This window comes from Taudactylus pleione, unplaced genomic scaffold, assembly GCF_031769625.1.
Source record: "Taudactylus pleione unplaced genomic scaffold, aTauple2 ptg000036l, whole genome shotgun sequence".
NCBI classification, from domain to species: domain Eukaryota; kingdom Metazoa; phylum Chordata; class Amphibia; order Anura; family Myobatrachidae; genus Taudactylus; species Taudactylus pleione.
The window spans coordinates 3,425,528-3,452,435 of record NW_028284438.1 but is presented as its reverse complement, the minus strand read 5'-3'; the positions used below and the strand labels follow the sequence as shown (position 1 = coordinate 3,452,435).

Here is a 26,908-nt window from a genome sequence, read left to right as displayed (position 1 = left end):
ACAGCTTATTAAAGAGGGCAAGCGACAAGGAAGAAATTATTTTTATTCTCTAGCAATTCTTTACCCAGTGCTGTGTTATCTCTTTTAATATATAAAATAATGAGGCCATTACAATGTTCTTCCACATAGTCTAATATATCTGTCGCCTGGCACAGGAATCCTCCCACTGAACATGATCTGTGCCTTGCTTTTATCTGCATCATCAAGGCATAATATTTCATATTTACTTTAAGTAACACATTTTAAAATATAGTAATGTTAAAGTCATTTTCACTGATCTACACTGTGTCTCCATTATTTGGTTATCAATGTCACTGCTACTTTATGTTCTTGCAAAGGTCTGTATTATTAAATATGCTATAAAGTGATTATAGCCTTGTTAGCAGAACGCTAATATACATTTAATTGAATATTAGTTGCTGCTTCACTGACTAGATGTCACCAATACTGTAGTGAATGTAAACTGCATACTAGCCAGAATTTCTGCCAGTGTTTTTCTGATGCAAACTCCCACATTCCATAAATAATTCTACTGTATATTTGTAATAAAAAGCATATCTCATGTAAATTATTATTTTTTTTTAATGTGTATGCTTTGTTTTTTTTTTAAAGAAACTGTTGATAAGTAAAATGTGGCGTAATTGAATTTGCCTTTTCTTTAAAGGACTATGGGGTCTATTCACTAAACCTTGGAGAGACCAACCAATCAGCTCCTAACTGTCATTTTTCAAACACAGCCTGTAACACGACAGTTAGGAGCTGATTGATTGGTACTTAGCTTTCTCCACTTTCTCTCCAAGGCTTAGTGAATAGATCCCAATGAGTGCTTAAAAATGAAATTTTCATATATAAAACTAGCTTAACTTTACTCTGTTGTTCCACTGTAGTTTATTTATTATCTTTTGATATCATATTTCCATTAGATTTTCAAGCAAATGCTAAATATTGGGACAAAGAAAAGAAACAGAATGTTGAGGAAACAGGGGTACATTTCACTGAACAACTTAAAGTCACAAGTCATATATTAACCAGCCAATATACAGTAGTACTTCGCATACACCGATATTCCTTGATGTTTACTAAGGCAACACATTTTTAACACGATACTTTAGAACTGATAGACAGGTAAAATGTGGTATATACATTTGCAAGGTCCCCATAACGGCCATAAGGAGGTTAATGAAGGAGAAGTGTAAGGATGTTAGTGCAGGGACAGGGCTGGCACTAGGCTTTGCTGCGCCCAGCGCCAACCTATGTTGCCACCCCTTCCCTCCTCCACTCCCTCCCCCTGAGCTCACATATTCTCAATAGCGCCAGGAGGGAGGGTGGGCATTTCTTGCGCCCGCCGAATACAGTGGCGCCCCGGGCGACGGCCCGGCTTGCCCGTGCCTAGAGCTGCTCCTGTTCAGGGAACAGAATGAGTGGAGACTGGAATTCAGAGGTGCATGTGAGCTGGAATGAGAAGAGTGAAGATAATTTTATGTGCAGGGGTAGAGTTGAGATCAATTTAGGTGGATCAAGTGCTCCAAATATTGTGAAATTGATAAGGACTGTCATTAATTATGCTAGCGGCATGTTCAAAGTTTTTAATCTGCTACACTTTGTCTATAAGGGTGGGAATCATGGGAGGATCTTCCTGTTTCCAGTTAATAACTATTAGGCATCTAGATGCTGTGATTTCATAACCTTTTAATTACTCTGCATGATTTGAAACATCTCCATTTAGGTGTGGTAGAAGATAGTAAAGATTGAATGGAAGGTGGACTTCTGTTATAGCATGGATTAAATCAATGACTTCCTGTAAAAACCTTTTTGCCTTAGAAAAGCCCCACACTGGATAGCAGATAAGGTACCTTGAGTGCCACAATCCAACTAACAAAGGCCTGGGGAGGTCACATAAATAGTACAGAACTCAGACCTCACCAGATACCACCAGAAGAAGAGTTTATACAAGTTCTCTTTCATACCTAACTAACTCAAACCACATCCTCTCTCATTTGAGCATCTCCACCTCCAAGCTGCACTCATGAGACTCCTTAACAGGTTGTCCATATTTTATTAGTAAGAAGTAAATGATGGAGATTAGACCCCTAGAACAAGATCTGCACAAGCAAAAAGCTCTAAAGATGGAGGGCTGGAGTGGCACTCAATGAGAGATCAAAGTGATCACAGAGTCCAGAGAACTTGGGGATTTAGTTACAGGGTTTAATGTCTTGGAGGAATTTTAGATTATGCTTCTGTGTCATAATCTACTACAGTGTTATATTACAAATAAATTAAAAACAAATTAAATATTGGCCATCCATCAAATAAAGCTCCATGACTCTGGGAGCAAATCAATAATGAAAATAGTGAAAATATACATTAACCCATCTCATAAGAGATTTTATTTCAAGCTTATTGTTGCACATTAGCACACTATGGGGCAGATGTATCAAGCCTTGGAGAAAGATAAAGTACCAACCAATCAGCTTTTAACTAACCTTTTAAAGGCTGTGCTTGGAAATGCATGTGCATCGTATTCACATTGTTTCGCATATAAGACACATTGGAGGGTCAAAAGTCGCACAAAAAGACACTCTGCTCTACCGAGTCATGGCACGGCATGACTAGAAGGTCTGTTTAACGTGCAAGGAAGTAAGATGTATGTGGACACATCTGTATGTCTCTTGGTTATAAGTATAGATGCAGTCAAATGTGTATGACTCTGCATCATCCATACTTGCATACACTCAGGACCTCATTCAGAGCCGCTCACAAAATGCCAGCGCTCACTCTGAATGAGGGCAGATGCTTCTCTGTAATGAGCCGGCCTCCTGGCCGCTTGCTAAGCTGTGGGTGACCACCCACAGCTTTAGAAAGCAGCCAGGTTGATGGTCGCAATGGTCAAGACCATCGTGACCATCAGGGCTTGCGACGAGACCCTTGTTGTAAGGTCTCGTCTGCCACAAGCCCCAGTAAGCTTTCAGTTCTAATAGAGCCGGAAGCTCACCACTGACATCATGAGTGATGTCAGTGGGGCCATCCCCAAATGGCAGGCGTTCCTTCGGGAACGCCTCCATTTAGACAGCCACCCCCCCACCTGCCTACAAAACGGTGCGAGCTGTCGATCACCATCGACAGCCGCCCCTTTTGTAGTGAGCCCCGGAGTGAGAGAATTTCTCTCTCGCTCCTGGGCTTGAACACGTGCAGTGCGGCCGCTGCGCATGCGCAGGGCTTCAACATCGACCCGCTTGGGAGTGCTCAGCGCTTGCGAGCGGGTCTGAATGAGACCCTCAGTTCTGTAGCATGAACAGTGGGAAAAGACACAAGATACCTGTATATCCAACTCTGGAATGGAGGGTATTCATGAAAGCTTGGAAAGAGATAAAATTGTGAGAGACACAGTACCAACCAATCAGCTCCCTGTCACTTTACAGGCAGTGTTTGATAAATGACAGTTAGGAGTAGATTGGTTGTTACTTTATCTCTCACAATTTTATCTCCCTCCAAGCTTTCATGAATACTACCCCTAAATCCAATCAACAAGATCAACAAGTGGGGTGAACTAATCATCAGTATGTATTTGTGGCCTAGCTCCTTCCACTGGATCTCTGGTAAGCTCTGAAGACAAGCCATCAAACACTGTGGACTCTGAAATAGAAGATTACCTTCTATAATTGATGCTACAAGCTAGCACCAATCTTTTCACATCCTCAATACCTGTAGAATCATATGGATCAGATGTGTGGACAATGCAGCTATTAATAGCAACTCTAAAATTAGACATAACATTGAAGGTGAATACTAAAATCTCATAATTATATAGTTGCAAAGGATGCAATGAGAGTAAGAAGGAGGAGCTAGTAGCATCACATAATGACCTATTTACATCACTTACATCCCAAACCAAATCCACTGCAGTACTGCTGTCCATCTGGGGTGTTGCTCTCTTTGAACCATTTGTACAGTAGCTGCAGTAAACTCTGTCCATCAAAGGTGCTGCTCTCCTTGTCTGTAATCTGCCTGCAGTACCAAACTCCACCAGAGGTGCTGCTCCATATGCAATCTACCTGTTTGAGCACTTATGGGTCCATTTATCATTTTCGAATCAACTGTCACCGCACCGAAGCAATGTTGAATTGCTCTGGTGACTTTTTATTCACTGCTGCTACTCGCAGCAAGTTGGATACTCAATTATCACGGGCCGTCCCGCCCTGTGATAATTAACATAATGAATGGACCCCATAATGAGCTGCACCTGTGACTGTTATTTAAACATACTTCTCAGTTCCACCCAATGCCTGATGATTACATTACCATCTGTGCTCCAGTGTGCACAGATGGTAATGTATTGTGCTCCAATGTACTTGTCTCTTGTATACCCTGCTTTTATATGATTGATTCCCTGTGTTTGACCATGCTTATCTGGACTCCACTATTGCCTGCAGACTTTGTACTGTGCATCTTCTGTCTCTTACTCTTGGTATCTCCTGACCATTCTCCTGGATCCCCCTTCTGGCTAAATTGCTAGTGAATGTGCAGCAATCAGTTGTGCAGTTTGAGGGTATTGCCATTTATTTTTTTTGCTGATTTTCCTGTTGGTAAATCATTGCATATCCAAACTGTTCTTGTTTGTTTGATTATACCAGAATCTTGTCTTATTACAAATCTTTTTCTGTTTAATCTAGAGATGTGCGCCGACCCTTGTGTTTTGGTTTTGGATCTGGATCTCCCCTGGTTTTGGATCTGAATCTGGTTTTGGATTTTTTTCCTTGGTGTTTTGTTTTCGTGTTTTGGTTTTGGATCTGGATTTTTTCTTAAAAAATTTAAAAAACAGCTAAAATCACATAAAATTTGCCTTTTTTTGTTCCTACAGTATTAATAACCTCAATAACATTTATTTCCACTCGTTTCCAGTCAATTTTGGAAACCTCGCAGCTCACAATATTGATTTTTTTCATCTAGTTAAAGGGCCAAAAGGTTGCATCCAGCTTGCTGGCTCAAAACTAATTGATATAATTATTAATAGAGTTGAGGACTGTGCAAAGATGATAGTTGCTCGGTGGATCTTGTGCGGTACTGCGGTTAAGCCTAACACGCACGCACACACACACAGAAAAATATAAAAGACACTTTGATTGATTTTTTTTTTGACAATATATATAGATTTTTTTTTTGAGTCCAGAACTTGGGCCCAGATGGACACAGCACCAGCCCAGATGTATCTACAGTTCTGCAGCAGCCCAGATGGACACATCAGACATGAAAAATACCAGCCCAGGACACAGCACAGACAGCCCAGATGGATCAGCAACAGCCCAGATGGACACAGCAGACAGCACAGTGACAGCTGTCACAGGCACCAGCCCAGAATGGATCAGCAGTCACCAGCCCAGGCCACAGCAGACAGCACCAGCACCTCTCCCAGCCCTACACTATCCCCCCCTCCCTGTTCAGTCTCCACAGCCGGAGGGAAATGGCGTCCGTCGCGTGGTCCCTTATATACTACATTGATCATAGAGACGAAAGCTCGTGAACCGCGAGATTTCATCTCTATGGTTTTGCCTCGATTTGAGAGATCCGAGTAAGGCGGGAACATCCAAGCCTGCTTGGATCTGACTCGGTTCTGCTAAATTCAGGTGGGTTCGGATCTCTGGAAACCGAACCCGCTCATCTCTAGTTTAATCAGTCACATCACTTGTGTCTAGCTCAGCTTGAAAACTGTACTGTACACTGTGCACTCAAGCTCTAATAAACCTGCCTTGTTCACCTTTTACAACTGACCAAATGATCTCATTCTCTCAAAGCAAAGAGAAAATACCTGGAAATTGTGACAGTATGTAGCCTTGCAAGGAGAATAAAATGATAAAATATAAAATAATATCAAATCCATAGCCACAAGACAGTTAATAACTCAGAGCTAAATGAGTATGTAATGGCAATATAAATATATAATATAATATAATATAATATATATATATATATATATATATATATACAGTCAGGTCCATAAATATTGGGACATTGACAGAATTTTCATATTTTGGCCTCTATTCACCACCACAATGGTTTTGAAATGAAACAAACAAGATGTGCTTTAACTGCAGACTTTCAGATTTAATTTGAGGGTAATTACATCCAAATCAGGTGAACGGTGTAGGAATTACAACAGTTTCAATATGTGCCTGATGCAGAGTTGGAAGTATATTGGACTTGCTGTACTGTAGATTGCTCTAAGATATAAATTTGCCCATATGCAGAGTTAATACCTCTTGTACCATATACTAGATTTATGTACAACTCCGCATAGGATGTATTTGTACAAACACTTCCTCACCGACCTTTGCCTACGTCCACAATTTAGGTCTCAAGTTCAGATGTGATGGAAATGCGTACGACTCTAGTTCACCTGTACTTGCGTGCATCCATTTGTAGCACATGCACACTACTGTATGCTTATATGCAAGATGCACTGTGCAAATGGGCATACTGTATGTAGATTTACTATCATAAGGATGATATCTGGTATGATTCATTTATTTAGAGACTATATGGAATTTGGAGTTCTACTATTTCTGTATGATATGTGTTGTATTAATTGATTTGTATTTATATTAAAGTAAATCTTTTGATTTTATATATGACTTTTCTAAGGTTAAAACTAATTGAGGAGTGTGTTAAGAGCTGCCATAAAATGCTTCAAATCTTTTTTTCAAGACCGCTACAAAGCACCTTCTTCTTCTGAAATAACGTGCTACAGGCTGGTAACGACAGCTATGAGGGAAAATAATATCCTATACAAATTAGGCTACCCAGTGAAACTTACCATTACATACTACCCAGAAAAGGTCCTATGAATCCCCTATATTCACAATCCTTTACAATAATATTCACAATCCTTTACAATAAAGAACATCTATTCCTACAGAAAGACCACAACAGCTCCATGTTGTTACAAGCGTGGAATTTAGGAGCTGTGTTCCCGGACTGGGCCTTGGATCTGTATTATTTGGCGCAGACGCTCGCTGGAGGAGGCTTGGCTTAATGAAGTTTCTCCGCATGAGAGGGTGCAGCGGACTGACAGGGGTTTGAGGAATGCGGCAGTAACGAGATAGCTAGGAAGCTGCGTGGAGCGGCTGGATAGCCTAGGGTAGACGTTGGTAGCTGAGTGGCTATGTGGAGCGGCTGGATAGCAGTGGGTAGACGTAGGTAGCTGAGTGGCTACATAGAGCGGCTGGATAGCCGTGGGTAGACGTTGGTAGCTGAGTGGCTATGTGGAGCGGCTGGATAGCCGTGGGTAGATGTTGGTAGCTGAGAGGCTACGTGGAGCGGCTGGATAGCCGTGGGTAGACGTTGGCAGCTGAATGGCTACGTGGAGCGGCTGGATAGCCGTGGGTAGACGTTGGCAGCTGAGTGGCTACCATTACATACTACCCAGAAAAGGTCCTATGAATCCCCTAGGACTTAAATATTATAATTAGAGGAGAAACAACAAACTCAATCTCCAATACTCAAAAAGTTTTTTCCCTTTTTGCTTACAGGTTTTGTCGCACATTCTGATTGTTAACTAGACTTCACCAAACTATGAGTAATGTATACTTGCCTACCAGGGGCGTATTGGCCAATGGGGGGCGTCATCCGGGGGTGCCATCCGTGGCCTGTGGCTCGGCGGCTCCTCAGTGCAGCAATAGCAGCAGCAGAGATGAGGCATGCGTGACGTCATGACATCATGTGCGCCTCATCTCTGCTGCTGCACTGAGGAGCCGCCGAGCTGCAGGCTGAAGAAGTCGGTAAGAATTTGTGGGCTGTGGGGGACTGGTGGCTGGATGGCAGGGGCCGGGGTCTGGAGCCGGGGACTGGATGCGGGGAGTCAGGAACTGGAGCAGGGGGCTGGATCTGGGGGGCCAGGGACTGGAGCCCAGTATTACAGGCAGGCTAATGGCTGGGGAGACAGGAGGCTGATGGCTGGGCAGACAGAAGTGGGACTGAGTAGACAGGATGGGGATGCTGGGGAGATAAAAAGGGGTCTGCCTAAAGAAACAGAAGGGGGTGCTGGCTGATAAAACATGGTGGTTGGCTAGGCATGCAGAAGGAGGGCTAGCTGTAGAGATGCTATAAGTACAGAGTAATTATTCAAAAAATATGCGGGGGAGGAGGGCGCCAGTCCATTACTTTGCCAGGAGCGCTCGGACCCCTAGATACACCCCTGTTGTCTACTTTTGAAAATGACTTTGAGGGAGATTGTAGATGGCGCACCATTGTGGGGGCATGGTCTGCTCCACCCAAAGGGCGTGTGTAGTTCCACCTATGGGCGTATATATTCCCAAAAACTCACACACACACTTAAAATGAATATATTCCCACACACACACAGTCACACACACACACACTTACTTACATGAATAGATTCCCACACCCACAGTCTCTCACACACACACACACACACACACACACACACACACACACACACTTACATGAAGATTCCCACACACACACACACACACTTATATGCATAGATTCCCACACACACACACTTACATGAAGATTCCCATAGACACACATTCTCACACACACACTTATATGCATAGATTCACACACACACACACAGTCTCACACACACACACACACTTACATGAATAGATTCCCACACACAGTCTCTCACACACACAGTCTGTCTCTCACACACACACACACACACAACACACACACACACACACGCATAGATTCCCACACACACACCCAGTCTCTCTCACACACACACACACATACATTTACATGAATAGATTACCACACACACAGTCACTTGAATAGATTCCCACACACACATCACACAGTCTCACACACACACGCATACACAGTAATAGATCTCCCTCCCCCACGGCACTGATATGAATACATCTGGCAGGAGCTGCAGTGAGCTCTAACACTCACAGTCTCAGGCAGCTCCTCGGCTCTGTCTTCAGTGTCCACTACCTGTCCTCCGGTGTCGGCTCCTCTCCCCTCCGTTATCACAGGCTGGCCAGAAAATTCTGGGAGCATCACTCTCTCCCAGTAACAGTCTGTGTGCAGGGGAAGGCGTGCCCAGGAGACCTCCAGGCCAGTAGCAGCCACACTCCTGACTCCCTGCACCCGGCGAGTACCCCCTGCATCCTAAGCTCAGGCCCCGCCCCCTTTACCTCCGGATTTGCGCATGCGCAATCCGGATTTTTATGCAAGGCTGTGAATGCGGGGGATTCAGCCTCCTTTGCGGGGTGACAGGAGCTCCCACCTTAATTCGGGAGACTCCTGCAAAATTCAGGAGGGTAGGCAACTCTGGAGTAATGTAATCTAATATTTGTGTCTGTCAATAAAAACATACCTCCCAACTATTTTTGATAGGACAGTTGCGATTTTAGAGGACTGTCCCATGATCAAAACGTTTGGCCTTAGTTGGGGGGTACCATTGGGAGATGTTGTACTCAAGGGTGCCAAAAAGGATGATGGTACTAATTATTTGTGCCCAGCCTCATTGGAGGGGCATGAACAGACACTAAAACATTGGAGATGTGCGCTAACCATTGGGTTATCGTACATCTTTGAGTAAGGCCCCATGCCCAATGGAGGTGTGGTCATGTCCCAATTTTGCTATGCCACTGTCCTGCTGTTGGGAGGTACTGTATGCTAAAATTTACAAATCATCCTTCGACAAAAACCTCTAGGTCTCAACTTGAACTATTTCAGTTACTATTTTACCTCTTTGCACACAATATACAGTACCTAATTCTAATTGTACAGTCCTCAATTAAACAGAGAACAATGATCTGTCAAATTCCTTTATTAATATTGTTGTTATCAACAGTAATATTCACAATCCTTTACAATAAAGAACATCTATTCCTACAGAAAGACCACAACAGCTCCATGTTGTTACAAGCGTGGAATTTAGGAGCTGTGTTCCCGGACTGGGCCTTGGATCTGTATTATTTGGCGCAGACGCTCGCTGGAGGAGGCTTGGCTTAATGAAGTTTCTCCGCATGAGAGGGTGCAGTGGACTGACAGGGGTTTGAGGAATGCGGCAGTAACGAGATAGCTAGGAAGCTGCGTGGAGCGGCTGGATAGCCTAGGGTAGACGTTGGTAGCTGAGTGGCTATGTGGAGCGGCTGGATAGCAGTGGGTAGACGTAGGTAGCTGAGTGGCTACGTAGAGCGGCTGGATAGCCGTGGGTAGACGTTGGTAGCTGAGTGGCTATGTGGAGCTGCTGGATAGCCGTGGGTAGACATTGGTAGCTGAGAGGCTACGTGGAGCGGCTGGATAGCCGTGGGTAGACGTAGGTAGCTGAGTGGCTACGTAGAGCGGCTGGATAGCCGTGGGTAGACGTTGGTAGCTGAGTGGCTATGTGGAGCGGCTGGATAGCCGTGGGTAGACGTTGGTAGCTGAGAGGCTACGTGGAGCGGCTGGATAGCCGTGGGTAGACGTTGGCAGCTGAATGGCTACGTGGAGCGGCTGGATAGCCGTGGGTAGACGTTGGCAGCTGAGTGGCTACGTGGAGCGGCTGGATAGCCGTGGGTAGACGTTGGTAGCTGAGTGGCTACGTGGAGCGGCTGGATAGCCGTGGGTAGACGTTGGTAGCTGAGCGGCTACGTGGAGCGGCTGGATAGCCGTGGGTAGAGGTTGGTAGCTGAGCGGCTACGTGGAGCGGCTGGATAGCCGTGGGTAGACGTTGGTAGCTGAGTGGCTACGTGGAGCGGCTGGATAGCCGTAGGTAGACGTTGGTAGCTGAGCGGCTACGTGGAGCGGCTGGATAGCCGTGGGTAGACGTTGGTAGCTGAGCGGCTACGTGGAGCGGCTGGATAGCCGTGGGTAGACGTTGGTAGCTGAGTGGCTACGTGGAGCGGCTGGATAGCCGTGGGTAGACGTTGGCAGCTGAATGGCTACGTGGAGCGGCTGGATAGCCATGGGTAGACGTTGGCAGCTGAGTGGCTACGTGGAGCGGCTGGATAGCCGTGGGTAGACGTTGGTAGCTGAGTGGCTACGTGGAGCGGCTGGATAGCCGTGGGTAGACGTTGGTAGCTGAGTGGCTACGTGGAGTGGCTGGATAGCCGTGGGTAGACGTTGGTAGCTGAGCGGCTACGTGGAGCGGCTGCAGCGCAGTGGGAAGGCTACTTAGCTAAACTAAGAAACTAGTTGCACTGGCAACTTGTGTGAGCATTGGGGATCCTTTTATAGTGGACACTGGGAGCTGACAGGCTGAGAGAGAAGGAGAAGGCTCCTCATTGGTGGAAGTGGGGTCACATGGGCAATCCAAGATGGCCGCGCCCATGGACCGGAGGACAGCGCTTCCTGGAGGTAGTCAGCGGGGACCAGCCGTGAGCAGGAGCCGGCGTGGGAGCAGCACAGCAGCGGGACCCTCCAGAGGACAGCAGCGTACAGCGCGGGAGCCGGAAGACAGCGCGGGTCAGCGCCCGCACAGGTAAGCGACGGGGTCTGATTCTGGGGTCTCCAGGCCAGCATGTGACAGTACCCCCTTCTTCAAGAGTGGCCACCGGACACTTCCTTGGTTTGAGGAAATTTCACATGGAACGCTTTGACCAGACAGGGTGCATGGACATCGGAGGCATTTATCCAGATTCGTTCCTCCGGACCATAATTCTTCCAGTCGATAAGGTATTGAAGACGGTTGTATCGACAATGGGAATCTAAGATTCTGTCAACTTCGAACTCCTCTCCCTGCTGTGTTTGAACACTAGAAGCTTTAGGCAGGACCTTCTGAAATCGGTTTAAGACTAGTGGTTTTAAAAGAGAAATATGGAAGGAACTTGGAATGCGAAGAAATGGAGGAAGCTTTAACTTGTAAGCCACAGGATTCAGGACTTTGATGATTGGGAATGGACCAATGAATCGCGGAGCAAATTTCATCGAGGGTACTCGGAGTCTTAGGTTTCGGGTAGAGAGCCAGACCATATCCCCAGGTCGGAAATTTGGAATCGCTCGTCTTTGGCGGTCAGCAAATCTCTTGTACCGGGCTGACGTTTTAGTCAGAGAGGAACTAACCTTTTCCCAGATGTTGGAGAATCGTTGAAGGGACATTTCGGCCGCAGGCACATCTAATGTGGGAAGAAGAGGGAAATCTGGCACTCGAGGATGTTGACCGCTGGATAAATTCTAGGGTTTTATCCATACCCAGGTGACCAGAGAACCGGGAAGCATGAGCCCAATGCAGTAACCTCTTGCGGAGTTCCGGAGCGACGAAAGTCTTCCCAACCGGGGGTATAGAAGATAGTTGAGTAGAGGCGAAGGAAGCGGAATTCAAGATTGGTTGGGGCTGCTCCATGGGTAGATCAGGGTTGCTCGTCGTGGAACGGGAGAGTGCGTCGGCTTTGAGGTTTTGTGAACCGGGGCGATAGGAGACTTTGAAATTAAATCTGGAGAAAAACATTGCCCTCCGGGCTTGACGAGGGTTCAAGCAATTTGCAGATTTAAGATAAAGGAGGTTCTTATGGTCAGTAAAAATGGTAATGGGGTAATGAGCTCCTTCTAGAAGATATCGCCATTCTTCGAGGGCTAGTTTCATGGCGAGTAACTCTTGATCTCCAATGGTGTAGTTCTTCTCTGCAGGCAAAAACTTCCGGGAAAAGAAACCACAGGGATGAAGTTTTTCATCTTTAAATCGCTGGGAGAGCACTGCACCGACACCTTCAGAGGATGCATCCACCTCCAGGATAAAGGGCCGGGTGGAGTCTGGTTGCTTTAAGATGGGAGCGGAGATGAAGGCTTGCTTAAGAAGTTGAAATGCAGAGGTAGCTTCGACGGGCCATATAGTTGGATCTGCTCCCTTGCGGGTGAGGGCTGTAATCGGAGCTACCAGAGTCAAGAAACCTTTTACAAACTTGCGATAGTAATTGGCAAATCCTAGGAATCTTTGTATGGATTTTAAGGAAGAAGGAAGAGACCAATCAAGAATGGCTTGTAGTTTTGATTAATCCATTTGAAGGCCTGTTCCGGAGATAATGTATCCCAGGAATGGTACACTTGAGACCTCAAACAGACACTTCTCTAATTTGCAAAACAGTTGATTGGACCGCAACCTCAGAAGGACTTGTTTGACCTGGTCTCGATGAGTTTGGAGGTCTTGAGAAAAAATCAAAATGTCGTCTAAGTAAACGACCACACACTTGTACAAGAGGTCCCGGAAGATTTCATTGACGAAAAACTGGAAGACGGCCGGAGCATTACAGAGGCCGAAGGGCATAACGAGATACTCGTAGTGCCCATCCCTGGTGTTGAAGGCCGTTTTCCATTCATCGCCTGGACGGATACGAATTAAATTATAGGCTCCTCTTAGGTCGAGTTTGGAAAAAACTGTGGCTCCCTTGACTCTATCAAATAACTCTGTGATGAGAGGAAGAGGGTAGCGATTCTTAATAGTTATTTCATTAAGACCCCGGTAGTCAATACACGGGCGCAAGCCACCATCTTTTTTTTTTACGAAGAAAAATCCAGCCCCTGCTGGAGACGTGGAAGGTCGAATGAAGCCTTTATTTAAGTTTTCCGTAATGTACTCCGACATGGCCTGAGTCTCAGGGAGAGATAGAGGATAGGTTCGGCCCCTAGGAGGATTCTTCCCGGGAATCAGATCTATGGGACAGTCCCAATCACGATGGGGAGGTAACAGGTCTGCGCTCTGTTTGCAAAAGACGTCCTGAAACCCATCGTAGGCTTTGGGCAGGTCTGTAGAATCCCGTACAATGGAAGATCTGATAGGTATTACCCGCTGAAGGCAACCTTTGAAGCAATTGGAACCCCAGGAGATTATTTGCAAGGTGGTCCAATTGATTTGAGGTGAATGTCTCTGTAGCCAGGGTAATCCGAGGACTAAAGAATGAGAGGCTTTGGGAATCACTAGGAAGGATAGTTGTTCGGAATGGAGCACCCCAATGGTAAGTTTAAGTGGTGTTGTACGATGGGTGATGGTTCCACTACAAATGCGACTACCATCGATGGCGGTTAAAGTGATGACTCGAGGCAACGCTTCCATGGGGATTTGATGCTTCTGGACAAATTCAGTAGTGACAAAGTTCTCTGCCGCTCCGGAATCCAGGAGAGCTAATACAGCTTTGGAACCTCGAGGACACTTTAAATGAGCCTGGATGGTGGAATCAGACTTCCTTTGTGATTCAATGGCAACTCCTAACTTAACCTCTCTTTCATAAGTTAGGGGGAGGCGTTTCCAGGACGAATGGGACAAGTTTTAACTAAATGTTGAGGAGATCCGCAGTACATACAGAGGTTCTGCCTCCGCCTTTTCTGACGCTCCTCAGCCAATAAATGAGAGCGGTTGACCTGCATGGGTTCTTCGCCCAGAGGAGGAGAGGGTAAGCGGGAAACTGGTCGTGGCCTTCCACGATCAAATCTGCCTCTTTCCAAGGCACGCTCCCTGTGACGGAGATCCACCTTGTTGCAGAGGGAGATTAACCCATCCAAACTGGTTGGAAGGTCACAGGAAGCTAAGTCGTCTTTGAGCCTTTCAGAAAGGCCACTCCAGAAGGCAGCGATGAGGGCATCCTCGTTCCAATTGACTTCTGAAGCCAGAGTCTGGAACTGGACTACGTATTGGCCGACGGTCCTGCTGCCCTGACGGAGGTGTAGAATATCAGCTGATGCGGAGGTGGTTCTTCCGGGTTCATCAAAGATTTTGCGAAATGTAGCAACAAATTCGGGGTAGTTGGAGAGCAGGGGATCCGACTTCTCCCAAAGGGGCGAGACCCAATCGAGTGCTTGGCCAGAGAGTAGAGAGATGATATATGCCACCCTGGTTCTGGCCGTCGGAAAGTTGGCGGATTGTAGCTCGAATTGGATTTCGCATTGATTTAAAAAACCCCTGCATAATTTGGGGTTGCCATCGAACTTGCTCGGAGGGGAGAGCTGAAGACGAGCGGGAGATAGAACCGGAGGAGCAGGTGACACCACAGGAGGAGAGGCGGCTTGGGAGCCAGCGGGAGCGGGATGAGCCAGTAAGGACTGGATGTTGTCCAGGCGTGACGACATATCTTGGATAAATTGGATCAGCTGAGCCTGAGAGGTCTCCTGTCTTTCCAGACGGGATAGTACATCCTGCGAGGCTTCTATCCCAGATCCTTGACCACTTGCCGAGTCCATCGGGCCAGTGCAAACTGTCACAAGCGTGGAATTTAGGAGCTGTGTTCCCGGACTGGGCCTTGGATCTGTATTATTTGGCACAGACGCTCGCTGGAGGAGGCTTGGCTTAATGAAGTTTCTCCGCATGAGAGGGTGCAGCGGACTGACAGGGGTTTGAGGAATGCGGCAGTAACGAGATAGCTAGGAAGCTACGTGAAGCGGCTGGATAGCCGTGGGTAGACGTTGGTAGCTGAGTGGCTACGTGGAGCGGCTGGATAGCCGTGGGTAGACGTTGGTAGCTGAGCGGCTACGTGGAGCGGCTGGATAGCCGTGGGTAGACGTTGGTAGCTGAGCGGCTACGTGGAGCGGCTGGATAGCCGTGGGTAGACATTGGTAGCTGAGCGGCTATGTGGAGCGGCTGGATAGCCGTGGGTAGACGTTGGTAGCTGAGCGGCTACATGGAGCGGCTGGAGCGCAGTGGGAAGGCTACTTAGCTAAACTAAGAAACTAGTTGCACTGGCAACTTGTGTGAGCATTGGGGATCCTTTTATAGTGGACACTGGGAGCTGACAGGCTGAGAGAGAAGGAGAAGGCTCCTCATTGGTGGAAGTGGGGTCACATGGGCAATCCAAGATGGCCGCGCCCATGGACCGGAGGACAGCGCTTCCTGGAGGTAGTCAGCGGGGACCAGCCGTGAGCAGGAGCCGGCGTGGGAGCAGCACAGCAGCGGGACCCTCCAGAGGACAGCAGCGTACAGCGCGGGAGCCGGAAGACAGCGCGGGTCAGCGCCCGCACAGGTAAGCGACGGGATCTGATTCTGGGGTCTACAGGCCGGCGTGTGACACATGTCCATTGATGCTATGGGACAAAATTCATCCAACAAATTGAGAATTGCTCCAAAAACTTTTTCAGAACAAAAAGGCAACATAACATTTGAAACAGGAAACTATTTTTTTCTCTTGTCACACCACAGTATACAAATTATAAATTTTCTATTTCATTCTCAATACTGTGAAAATATACTACTGTAGCTATTCTAACATACAAAAGTCTAATTTACATTACAACAAACAATAATGGACAAACTGGGAGATACATTGTCCAATAATAGCAGGTAAGCTACAAAACTAAAATATTACTGTAGCATAAATGTGTGCACCAAATTTAAGACAGGTTTCTTTCAAATAAACAATATGTAATGAAATGATAAAAATACATAAATATTTGTTAATAATGATGAGAGACTTTAACATAGCCCCTAACCCCAAAATATATATAGCTTTGTCTAGAGATTAGAATAAAGATATAGAACACACTGGCCCCTAAGTTGCTTTTAGACAAAACATTAGAAAATATACAGTACTTTATATAACGTATTTAGGTCTAAACATCTTACCACTAAGTCATATTTATTAATTATCAGGTTTCACTCACAGCAGTAATAAATGATGTTCTGCCCAGATATATAAAGAACACATCCAGGGACAAGGGCTCCTAGATGTGTAAAGTAAAGTGATTGCTCATGTGACCACTTTATGCTGCACGACTCCTGGGACATTACTGCGCATGCGTGGTTGCCAGATTGCACATGTCCATTACTGGAGAGGGATCTTAGAGATCCCTCTCATGGTAAATTGTGCGATCACTGGCTATATTGGCTAACTCCATCTAAAGATGGTGTTAGCTACCAGGGGTAATTTTCACACTATAACAACTGCTATAGAGACCTATGTGTCCTGTTATTGTTATTGGAAACAGAGGAAATGCAGCAGACATCAAGAGATGCTTAAATTTTCTGGGTTTCCCCCGAAAATATCTACTTTTGGGAGATTTCCCATGAAATTTGTTTACAAAAACAAACATATGACCTAATGCCTCATACCTTCATACCTGCGGTTAAGTGCGATTGCATTGTTGCCACCCAGTTCCCATCCCAAATTGGTCAATTTCACAAAATGACAGACCCAGGCAATTTGTGTTCAACTCAGAATAGGACGGACATACATAAAGATGTGTAGCATTGCACCCATGGGTCAATTATCTTAGAGTTTTGATCACCGAGGAAGCACTACCCATAGCAAAGACACTGGTAGCACTGAATGACTTAGATTGTTCATATCATCAGTATGCCCGTCGCATGTTAATTGCACTGTGATACATATACCAGCTGCTACATGCTTTCCCCAGAAGTCACTGTATAAGGAATGACAGCTAAAAGCGGAGAACATATGTACAAAATGCCATGTGTAAGTAGAGAAGTAAAAGGTACATAAAATAGTTTCAACAGTTTGTGGCAGAGACAAAGGAATATCATTTATTTATTTGACTAATGACGATACATGCATCAACTGGATACTTCTAATTTGCATTTGATGGTGGTAGCTGATCAAAACGGTTGCTCACCTTAAAAGTTCCATTTCCCAAAAATATAAATGATAATTTTTTTGGCTTATCGGTGCTATCATGACTGATTTGAATTGTGTTTGCCTCTGTATTATGTCATCTATCCATTTTAACTATCATCAGTGGTGGCATGTAGAGAGTATGAAAACTTCATAATGATATTTCTGACGTCTGTAATATTAGCACTAGCATATTCACAGAGCATTGGGAATGATGTCTCTATAATTCAGAAAAAGTTCTGTTGAAATGAGGTTTATTGTTTAAGAAATGACTGTCATTATGAAAAATAATATAACAATACAGCAGCAATGATGATGACTACATACATTTATTTTTCTGTTCATCTTTTCTATTAAATCTCATTAATAAAGAGTACATTGTAGAGTTATAGAGGTGCTTTACTTAATATATATGTTTCTCCTTTCAATTGTGCATGGACAAAATGCTATATCCCATTTTAGTTGTCAGTATCACCGGGGACATTGGCCTTTTTATAGTCTCCTCCTTTCGGCAAACAGCTTTTTATCACCGCATCTAGTACTAAATGTTGATCATAGAGCCAAGAGCAGCTACATCCATAGGAAAGGTCAGATGTTCGCTGTGGGAGCCTTACAGACAGGGTAATCTTCAGAGCTCATAACACTTTGCTTCCAAAAACAACATAACATGGCAAAAGCTAGAATATTGTTGTTTTCACTTTGACAAATATGGATCTTTTGTTTTGTATTTGAGTTGCCAATTTTTCTTTGGCTTTTAATTGATTCAGACGACAGCCTGAGAATAGCCTAGCAAAGAATATTTCTAACTACACAGATTAACAGGAAAGGTCGTTAACCAGATGTAAAGAAATGGAATGAAAAAAATATATATTTTGACTGTGCTAAATGGTTTTTAACAAATCTTTTTATTTTTGTTGCTATAGCGTATTTTGTAATTAGAAAGATATTGCTGCTACTATAAATTAAGTCATGCAATTAACTTGTTTTATGGACTACATGCGTACAGTAAATAGTGCTAAAGCTGAGTGCACTTTTCAGCTAGTTTCAATAATATTATGTGTATATAATGCAAATTATCTATATAATAGGCGAGAAAGTGTGTGTGTGTGTGTGTGTGTCTGTTTGTCCTTTATACACGGCCAGAGTCTTGTACCTAGCTCCACCAAATTTGGCATAGTAGTGTATTTTGACCAGGATTAGGTTTATGGCTATGTTTGAAGTTTGTTAGGGCCATGGAGGTCTACATGGTGCTTATGAAATAGGCCATGAAGTCTCTGATTTTGATTTAAGCAAGTTCGCTCAGGATGTCTTCCAGTGCCTAAAACTGCACTGATCTGAAGGCACAGGCTGATATGTAGCAGTGGGGGGTAGGCAGCGCTCCAATGGAAGAGCAGTGTACCTGCACTGACCGTTACTAATTTCCTCCTAGCACATTTTCATATGCTATGATCCCCAATGTTGGTCTGGAATGTAAACAAATGAAGGCTGCAGATGTACTTCAAGGTCCATTCTTCAACCTGGGCAACGTCAGGTAGCCCAGCTAGTTCTAAATAATTTCAAATGTTTTTCTTAATACAATAGGGCTCATTTATAGTTAGATGCATATGTGATAAGAACATACATAAGGAAAAGACACACAAAAACTCTGCAAATTTGCATAAGATACGTTCAGCTCAAAAACAGTACTATATGTCCCAGGCATAACATAAATATATGGCTTGACAGTGCTAGTGGTAAATAATATTGCCCTATTTGTATACAATATAAAAATAAAATAAAGTGACATTCACAGAAGAGAGAATAATGTCTTTACAGTATTATTAATAAATGATAGGTACATTTTCCATTTTAAATGTAATTAAATTCATGTACTGTACAGCAGCAATTATAAAAATAAAATTAAGTTAAAATAAAAACAGACATCTGTTGTTTTATCCTTAGCTTGTTCAGCTGGAGGAGTCAATTATTCAGGAGCAGGTAGATAATGCTACTAATAGACATCATCAGGATGGTGTAATTTTGAACCACCCACCAGCACCAGTAACAAATAATATTCATGACAAGCGTATCACCTATAGTTGAGTTGTACTTGCATGAACATGCCTTTACTTAACCTTTATTTGCCCACCATTTAAAAAAAAAAATTGCAACGCTGTGTGCTGGGGAGGGGGGCACTGTGAGCCCCCTCAGCCCGGCACAAAGCCAGGGGGGTGCAATCAGTGTGATCACTTAGCAGCTGCGAGCATGTGCTGGGCTGCTGTGAGGTTAGAGGGAGGTTGGAGTGGTGCCGGACCACGCCCCCCACCATATCCCTAGAGCAAGCCCAGGCCTGGGTAATTAGTACCCGCTCCTCCCCCTCTCTGCGCCCCTGCACACACAAGCATGCATTCTATTGGGTAACACCATCTAAAGATGGCTTTGACCACTGCATCCAAGCTCCAGAATACATTTTTGGAGGTTTGACTGCAAAATATGCTTTTATGCATTCCGCCAAGCATGTGAGCAGAGCTGTTGCTGCTGGGCATGTGCATCAGCTCCCTTGGCCATCTTTATCCACTCCAAAGAACTCTCCTGTTCAGAGAGCTCTGTCTGAGGAGCTGATGTGCATGTGCGGCATCTCCAATCACGGTCGTGGGTGGCCCACTGCCGGTGCAGAGATGGAGACAAGGCTGTCTTCATCTTTGAAAAAAAAAACTGTTTTGTTGAGAGTTTCTGGGTACTCAGAACCCCCCCTGCATGTGCCAATGCATTCTGCGTCTCCAGGTGTAAAGAGATGCATGTCACTAAAGTCTACATATGGATTAATGTGGAAGGGTGTGTCTTAAGAAAACGAATGAGCCCAAAGGTATTGTTAAAATAAATCCATTTTGTCTTTATAAGAGCTCTGGTAATACAACTATCATGCATGGGTCATTTTATGTCACTTTCACAACTGCATTGTCTTCACTTATTATTTTGACAGGTTTCCCTTCTATAATGTGTCCTAAATGCAGCTTCAAGGAATCACTCCTCCAACTCTACCACAGTCTATATTTCAGTTTTCTATAATTTCTCTATATTATTTACAAAACGTTAATCTCCTATTTCTCAATATCTTCCTGCATGCATTCTCCATTCCTTCACCACTTCTTTTTAAACCTTTATCTTCCTCTGTCAAACCACACTGTAAAACATTCACCTTGGCTGCTTCTAGGTTCAGGGACTCTCTTGCTCTTCTCCCACTACTAAAATCTGTCATTACATAACTAAATTGTAATGTACTGCATACACTAAGCACATAATGAATTTTTTTAGCTCCCCCAAACAATCTATATACTATTAACTCTTAAATTATATTAGTTGATTCATTAATTTGTAGTTCTACAAAAAAAGTTTGAATAACAAAACATAATTTGGTGGCACAAATTTATGTAAAAATTACCTATGCTGAAAAGTTACATGGTGACTTTCTGCAATATGATGGAGTAAATGATGAGTTAATATGAAGATCCATAATTAATGCATATATGATTTGATTTAGTAATTCTAATAATTTAATTGGTTTAAATAAAAATAGAGCTTAAATAATAAACGAATATTAAATTGGGACAAATGATCTTTACATATAATGTAATGTAACATGAACACAAAAGGTGCATTTGTATGTAATTGTTATATAACATAGTGCTATACTTACAGAACTGTTAACTCTAAATCTGGCTATACACCTTAAAATCATCTGTCCAACCTTCCAACCAGTGGGCTGGTTGGAGCAAAAACCTGGTAATGTAAAGGTGGCCATACACGGGATGATATTTAACACGATTTTGACAGTTTCTACAGGTTGGACAGACCAATCGTATTTTGAGTCTTCTGCAACCTGGATGCGCGTCCCCGCTGTCGTCTAGTTGGATCGCAGATCAGATGGTTTTGCAGAGAGATCTCAACTGATCGTGTACGATGTGATACACTTCTATGCATCTTATCCTATGATCTTAATGATCAATCGTACACAATTTGACCATATCTTATGAAGAATTTCAAGGAAAATCATACAACTGATCTTACCAACTTTGAATCTCACCTTGTATGGGGGCCTTTAGTGATCAAATGACAATCAACTATTTGCTCCCAAACCCTGGAAAATGGACATTCTGACAAATTGGTAAAATCAAACACATTTAACCAATTTGTCCAATTGACTGATTTCATCCAGTTTCCAGCGTCTTGGAGCAAATGGACATTTGTTGCTATTTGCTCCCTTACGGTACCTGATTTTTGTATGTATGGCCAGTTTTAGTAATCCTTAGTAATCTCCAATTTTGCGAATCTTTTTTAGTAAGTGCTAATCCTCACTGACTACCAAGCATCACTTGATGTATAGATAATAATTGGATCACTTACTGCTTTTGTACAGGTGGTTCTCTGTATTAAATAAAATGTACATATAAAATTATTTTAGTATAACTTATTATTTATCTTAACAATTGCTACAAATCACACTTTCTGAAGTTTATTTCAAATAATAACAATTAGTTATTATTTTTTTGCACCAATGTATGTTTTCCTCCATTTATAAATATGCTAAACCTTCTAAACGTCCTATGTTTATAAACTGTTAAAGAGTTTACAATATTTGATACAATAGAATGTGATAAATTAAGTTTGCTGAAGAAGAAAGTGGTGAGCAAATTCATTAAACTGTATATCAAAAATAACAACTGGAAATGACAAAGAGGTTAACAAAGACTTACCTTTACATCATTGATGTTCATTCTGGTCCCTTCTTTACCTACAAAAATGTCATCTATGTCCACAAGAATGTACCTATCAAGAGACAGGGTGAATTTCTTCTCTGAAAGGAAAGATATAGCATCCACAAAAATTAGCTTGTGCAGCCAAAAATTTAAATTATTGCCAAAGAAGATCCTTTGAATTCCATCATGAAGTCCCAAATCATGAATAACTGTGGCAAATAAGGACATTTTAGACAGCTGGGGTGGGGCACCGACAGGCATTTTTACTTTTGTAAAAACTATGGGTTGGTAGGAAGAGTGATTGACCTCAAAAACATTCCATTCATTTCCAAGCAAAGTACCTTTTGCTGTTTTCGAAGGCTTCGTTATATGAAGTATGGGTGCTTTGGGATTAATACAAAAGTTTTTGACAGCCATATTACTGTGTAACATAAATGGGAAGCCCTTTAAGTGAAAAGTCTGAATCTTGTTTTCCATGCCCTTAAGGAACCCAATAACATTAACTCCATACTGAAGACAGTACTTATCCATAAGTTCCTTATTCCATGTGTCCATGTTTACATATTTCAAAAAGTTTTCATATATAATAAGTGCATATTTTCCAATGTGATTTTCTGTTAGTGGTGGGAGGTCACCTTTGCCAGGAACTATTTCTGCATGGAATTTAAATCTACTTGATTCTAGAATACCAATAATGTCTTGACCAAGTTGAGAATATTGACTCTCTATAAAAACCAAGATTATGGGTTCTGTTGATAACGAAACTGATGATTTTCCAGTTTTTTGTTCTAGCAGTTTATATGGTAGAGATTCAATATCGCCACACTCTATTTCCATCGATGCTTCAGAAATGTCATTGTCTTGCTTATAACCAGTGTACAAATAGTATGCAGAAATGACGATGCTTACCATGCAAAAAGTGGCGAGCAGGAGGATTGTTCTTTGAAAATGTCTGTGAAATTTCATGATATAATTCATGCTGGGCTAAATGGTGTAAAGAAGCGTCAGGGAACAAATAGGACTTAGCATCTCATTCCGGGCGAGCCAAATAATTTATGTAACCATTGCAGCACATCTGTCGCTTTTCCAAAACACTTCAGAGAATGTGAATACTAGGAGAGAGAGAAAGAAACACATTACTTTATTTACACCATACTTACATTTTATGTGCTTGTGGTGACATGATTCAATGTTGAGAAGCAGCTGCCAGCTTGTAAATCTATGAAACATATAAGCTGTGGAACCTTACTGTAATAACCCATTGCAGGAGGGGAGAGCAAGTGTAGTTTAAAGCATATGTTTGCTAACTGTATACGGAAAATACATATATATTTATTATATTGAGCAGTTGATAAGCTTTAGTTAATAGGTTTATTTTTGGTCAAAAGTTAAAAAATTGTGAAGGATGAATTAAACATGCATGTACATTTACTGTAAATAATAGGAATGGAAAAGTCTTTCAGGCAGGATTAGAAGGTGATAATAATGAGGGATAATAGGCTTGGGTCTTTGGTAAGAGATACAGTCATATTGAATTTTATAGCATTAGTAAAATGATTAGTGATGATAATTAACATGGCAGTCACATTGAGGCACTGTAAAGGATTAGGTTTGGTTAATGAAGAGATGATTGGAAGAAGGTTACAGTTAACAAGAAGGGAAATAATAATAAGCACATATATTAGTGTTTAATAGTGTTATTAGCAAGGGAAAGAAAATGGCAGAATAGGGGGATATTTTCCAGGTGGGGGCCAGTATGATAATTGTAAGAGCTTGAATGTGAGCAGTGAAGAAAAGGACAGAATTGGTAGTGACTCAACAACAATGAGCTTGTGATAATGGTGTGATGGTGTAATTACTGATATAATGTATATTTTAGATGTAGGGGAGTTAATATAAATCCACAAATAAATACTAAATGGAATTAAATGAGTAAAGAAAATATAGGTTTCAAGCAAACAAATCTTTTATATGGAACATGAATTGTGAGCTCGTGGTCAGATGCTCTGGGCTGATGTAGAGGGTCCTCTATACCATACTATACATGCCCAGAAAGTGAACACATGCAAATGTATGAGTACAGAGTGGGGCGCTTTATGGAGACATGGAGCCTTATGACTGGAAAGGCAGAATGATGGTAAGTAGTAAGGACTTGTTCATGCAAATGCATCTTATTCAGACCAGCAATTATGCACATATATGCATGTTCGGAGGAGTAAACTTTGCACCTGCTGTAAGGTAAGTGCAAATACATGCTGCTGACAATGACTTGTCACAAACTAGGTGCATATTCTCCCCATGCAGATTCAGAAGCATCATGGGATGTGTATTGCTCTCCACACTGTATGTATGTATGGAATTATGCAATTTTTGTGTGCATTGTTTTCTTTAGCAATTTGCACAGTTTTTGCTACCAACACTGCTTCAACCCCTTTATATCTAATAAAATCAATAAGGTAGGCATGGCAAACTCACATGATACATATGAGCATTTAATTAGGTAATGTAAGCTAGATTTGTTTTAAAAATATTTTTTTTTGTAAAATGAAAATATCACTTTTGCATAACTCCTCCCTACTTTAACTTGTCATTGACTATGTATGAGAAACCAGAATACCCACATTACACTGCTTTCTTCTTCAGTTTGTTATCCTACCAGTGAGCAACAGATCAAAATATTAGCCACTATGAATAGGTGATCTGGAACCTTACTTCAACAAATAGATGGTGTCTGGCAGGTGCAAATGCAGGATTTCTAAAAGGGGGTTCCAAATTCTTGGTTTTAAAAACGAGTGTGACATGTCCATGACAGGAGCATAATTAGCACTTAACAAACTGCAGTATGTCTCGTGCAAAGTGTAGTATTTGTAATTCTTCAGACATGTATAGGATCACAGTCTGTCTGGGATGAATGTACCTTTCCACAATACATCATTTTGATAACATGATCAGGGCTTAGATTATGTAAAAGATAATAGTATATATATTGGTCACTTATTAGACAGATCTGACTTAAATGGTTAAAATATATAGTCTGTCCATGACACTTGTAACTGGTATGCCATAGATAAGATAGCATTCGAAAATCCACTTTAGCTTTAGAAAAATATCTGCAAGATTTGTACTCGCTCTCAAGGGGAAGTGGTAGATTGATTTGCTTGATGATTTGGGAGTATTGGAACTGATGGGTGCTTCTGCTAAGTGTTACATTACTACTTTGTGCAAGTGAAATCCCTCTGCTGCCCTAATCAGTAAATTCGTATGATATTAATGACTGCAATATTATCGCTTGGTCAGATACATGATCAGAAATTTGTCATTCTCCTAAAGATTTTATTCATGCTTGCTACAGAGAAAAAGGGGATACAAAGTTATTGCATTTTAGGCAAATTCATTGGTGTTTCAGGTAAATTAGATTATTATTAATATCTATTAAATAGTTTTGTTCTTGTGGATATTATATAAAAAATAAAGTATGGGACATTGTTTATATCTCTTAAGTGCCTAAAGCATACTTGCCTACTCTCCTGGGAGGTGCAGGAGACTCCCGAATTAACAACCAGTCCCCTGAATCCACGGAAGAGTAGGCGACTCACCAACATGCTGCCCATTGCCTAGTAAAATGGGCACTATAGGGGGGATAATACTGTTAATCATGGGTAAACACAATATGACAAGTTTCTATAAAATACATGTTATATTGGCCCCTACCCCTCTGGAACAACCCGTGCATTCCCCACAAGGGAATGGGGCCTATTGCCTTATTACACTGGGCCCCTCCCACCGCCATTCAGCTGCTCTTCTCCACTGGACTTCTCTTGGAGGAGAGATTGCAAAAGTAGGTAAGTATGGCCTAGAGATTTTTCTAAATATGCCTAACTTGGTGAGACAAATTCTTATATATTTTTTAATACTGATCTGATAAACAGGCAGTATCTATTCTTATGAAAACTTTAATATAATTAACATATAAATTGACCATGTACAATAGTAGCTTAGCAGAATTTTGGTTGAGAAGCGCAGAAACATCAATTTGAAAGAACAAGAGTCTTAAACTGTACTCGCTGCCAATGGCGCATAGTCATCATAAATTCACCTGGAGGAAGAATTTCCTGAAAAGCACCTCAAGTCCTATTGAATAAAAAAAATGCTATATAAATAACATTATTATTACTATTACTATTAGCTCCAATTTATAAATTCAATATACTGACCACATATGAGTAACATTCAAAATAGATAAAATGAACAAATACACCTCACTGATACAATGAAGGTCATTGATATCCCATGTGGATCTCTATCTATCTATCTATCTATCTATCTATCTATCTATCTATCTATCTATCAACACAGGGCTGTTTTTCCTTAACAGGGTGGCACACATTGTTTTTACAGCCATGATATCCCTATAAAATTCAGTCCCATTCTGACAGGAGCTGCAGGTTTTCCTGTTATAGTGATACCAGCCAATCATGTCCTGTTAATGATTGTGTCTTATGTGCAGGGGACATCAGGTTCTTTGTACCACTGCATTAGTGGTAACAAGACAAAGCTATAAATGCCTGTGCTTAAGTCACATTTGAGTGGGGCTAAACCATGCTGTTCTTTTTTATATTTTATGTATTTATTGTTACTTAGCGCCCTATCTACAACAATCTGCATCTCAGATGT

The 26,908-nt window shown here is 42.5% G+C and overlaps 1 protein-coding gene across 1 annotated transcript in view; it reads right to left on the bottom strand.

Annotated features, from left to right (window-relative positions):
* The window catches only part of LOC148538795 (bifunctional heparan sulfate N-deacetylase/N-sulfotransferase 3-like), a 298,794-nt gene that overhangs the window by 189,948 nt on the left and 81,938 nt on the right, over nucleotides 1-26,908 (bottom strand). Inside the window, exon 2 of the mRNA XM_088452217.1 lies at nucleotides 22,232-23,346. Within this exon, the coding sequence (XP_088308343.1) occupies nucleotides 22,232-23,212 (981 nt within the window). The 5' untranslated portion in view covers nucleotides 23,213-23,346. The remainder of the gene's footprint in view (nucleotides 1-22,231; nucleotides 23,347-26,908) is intronic.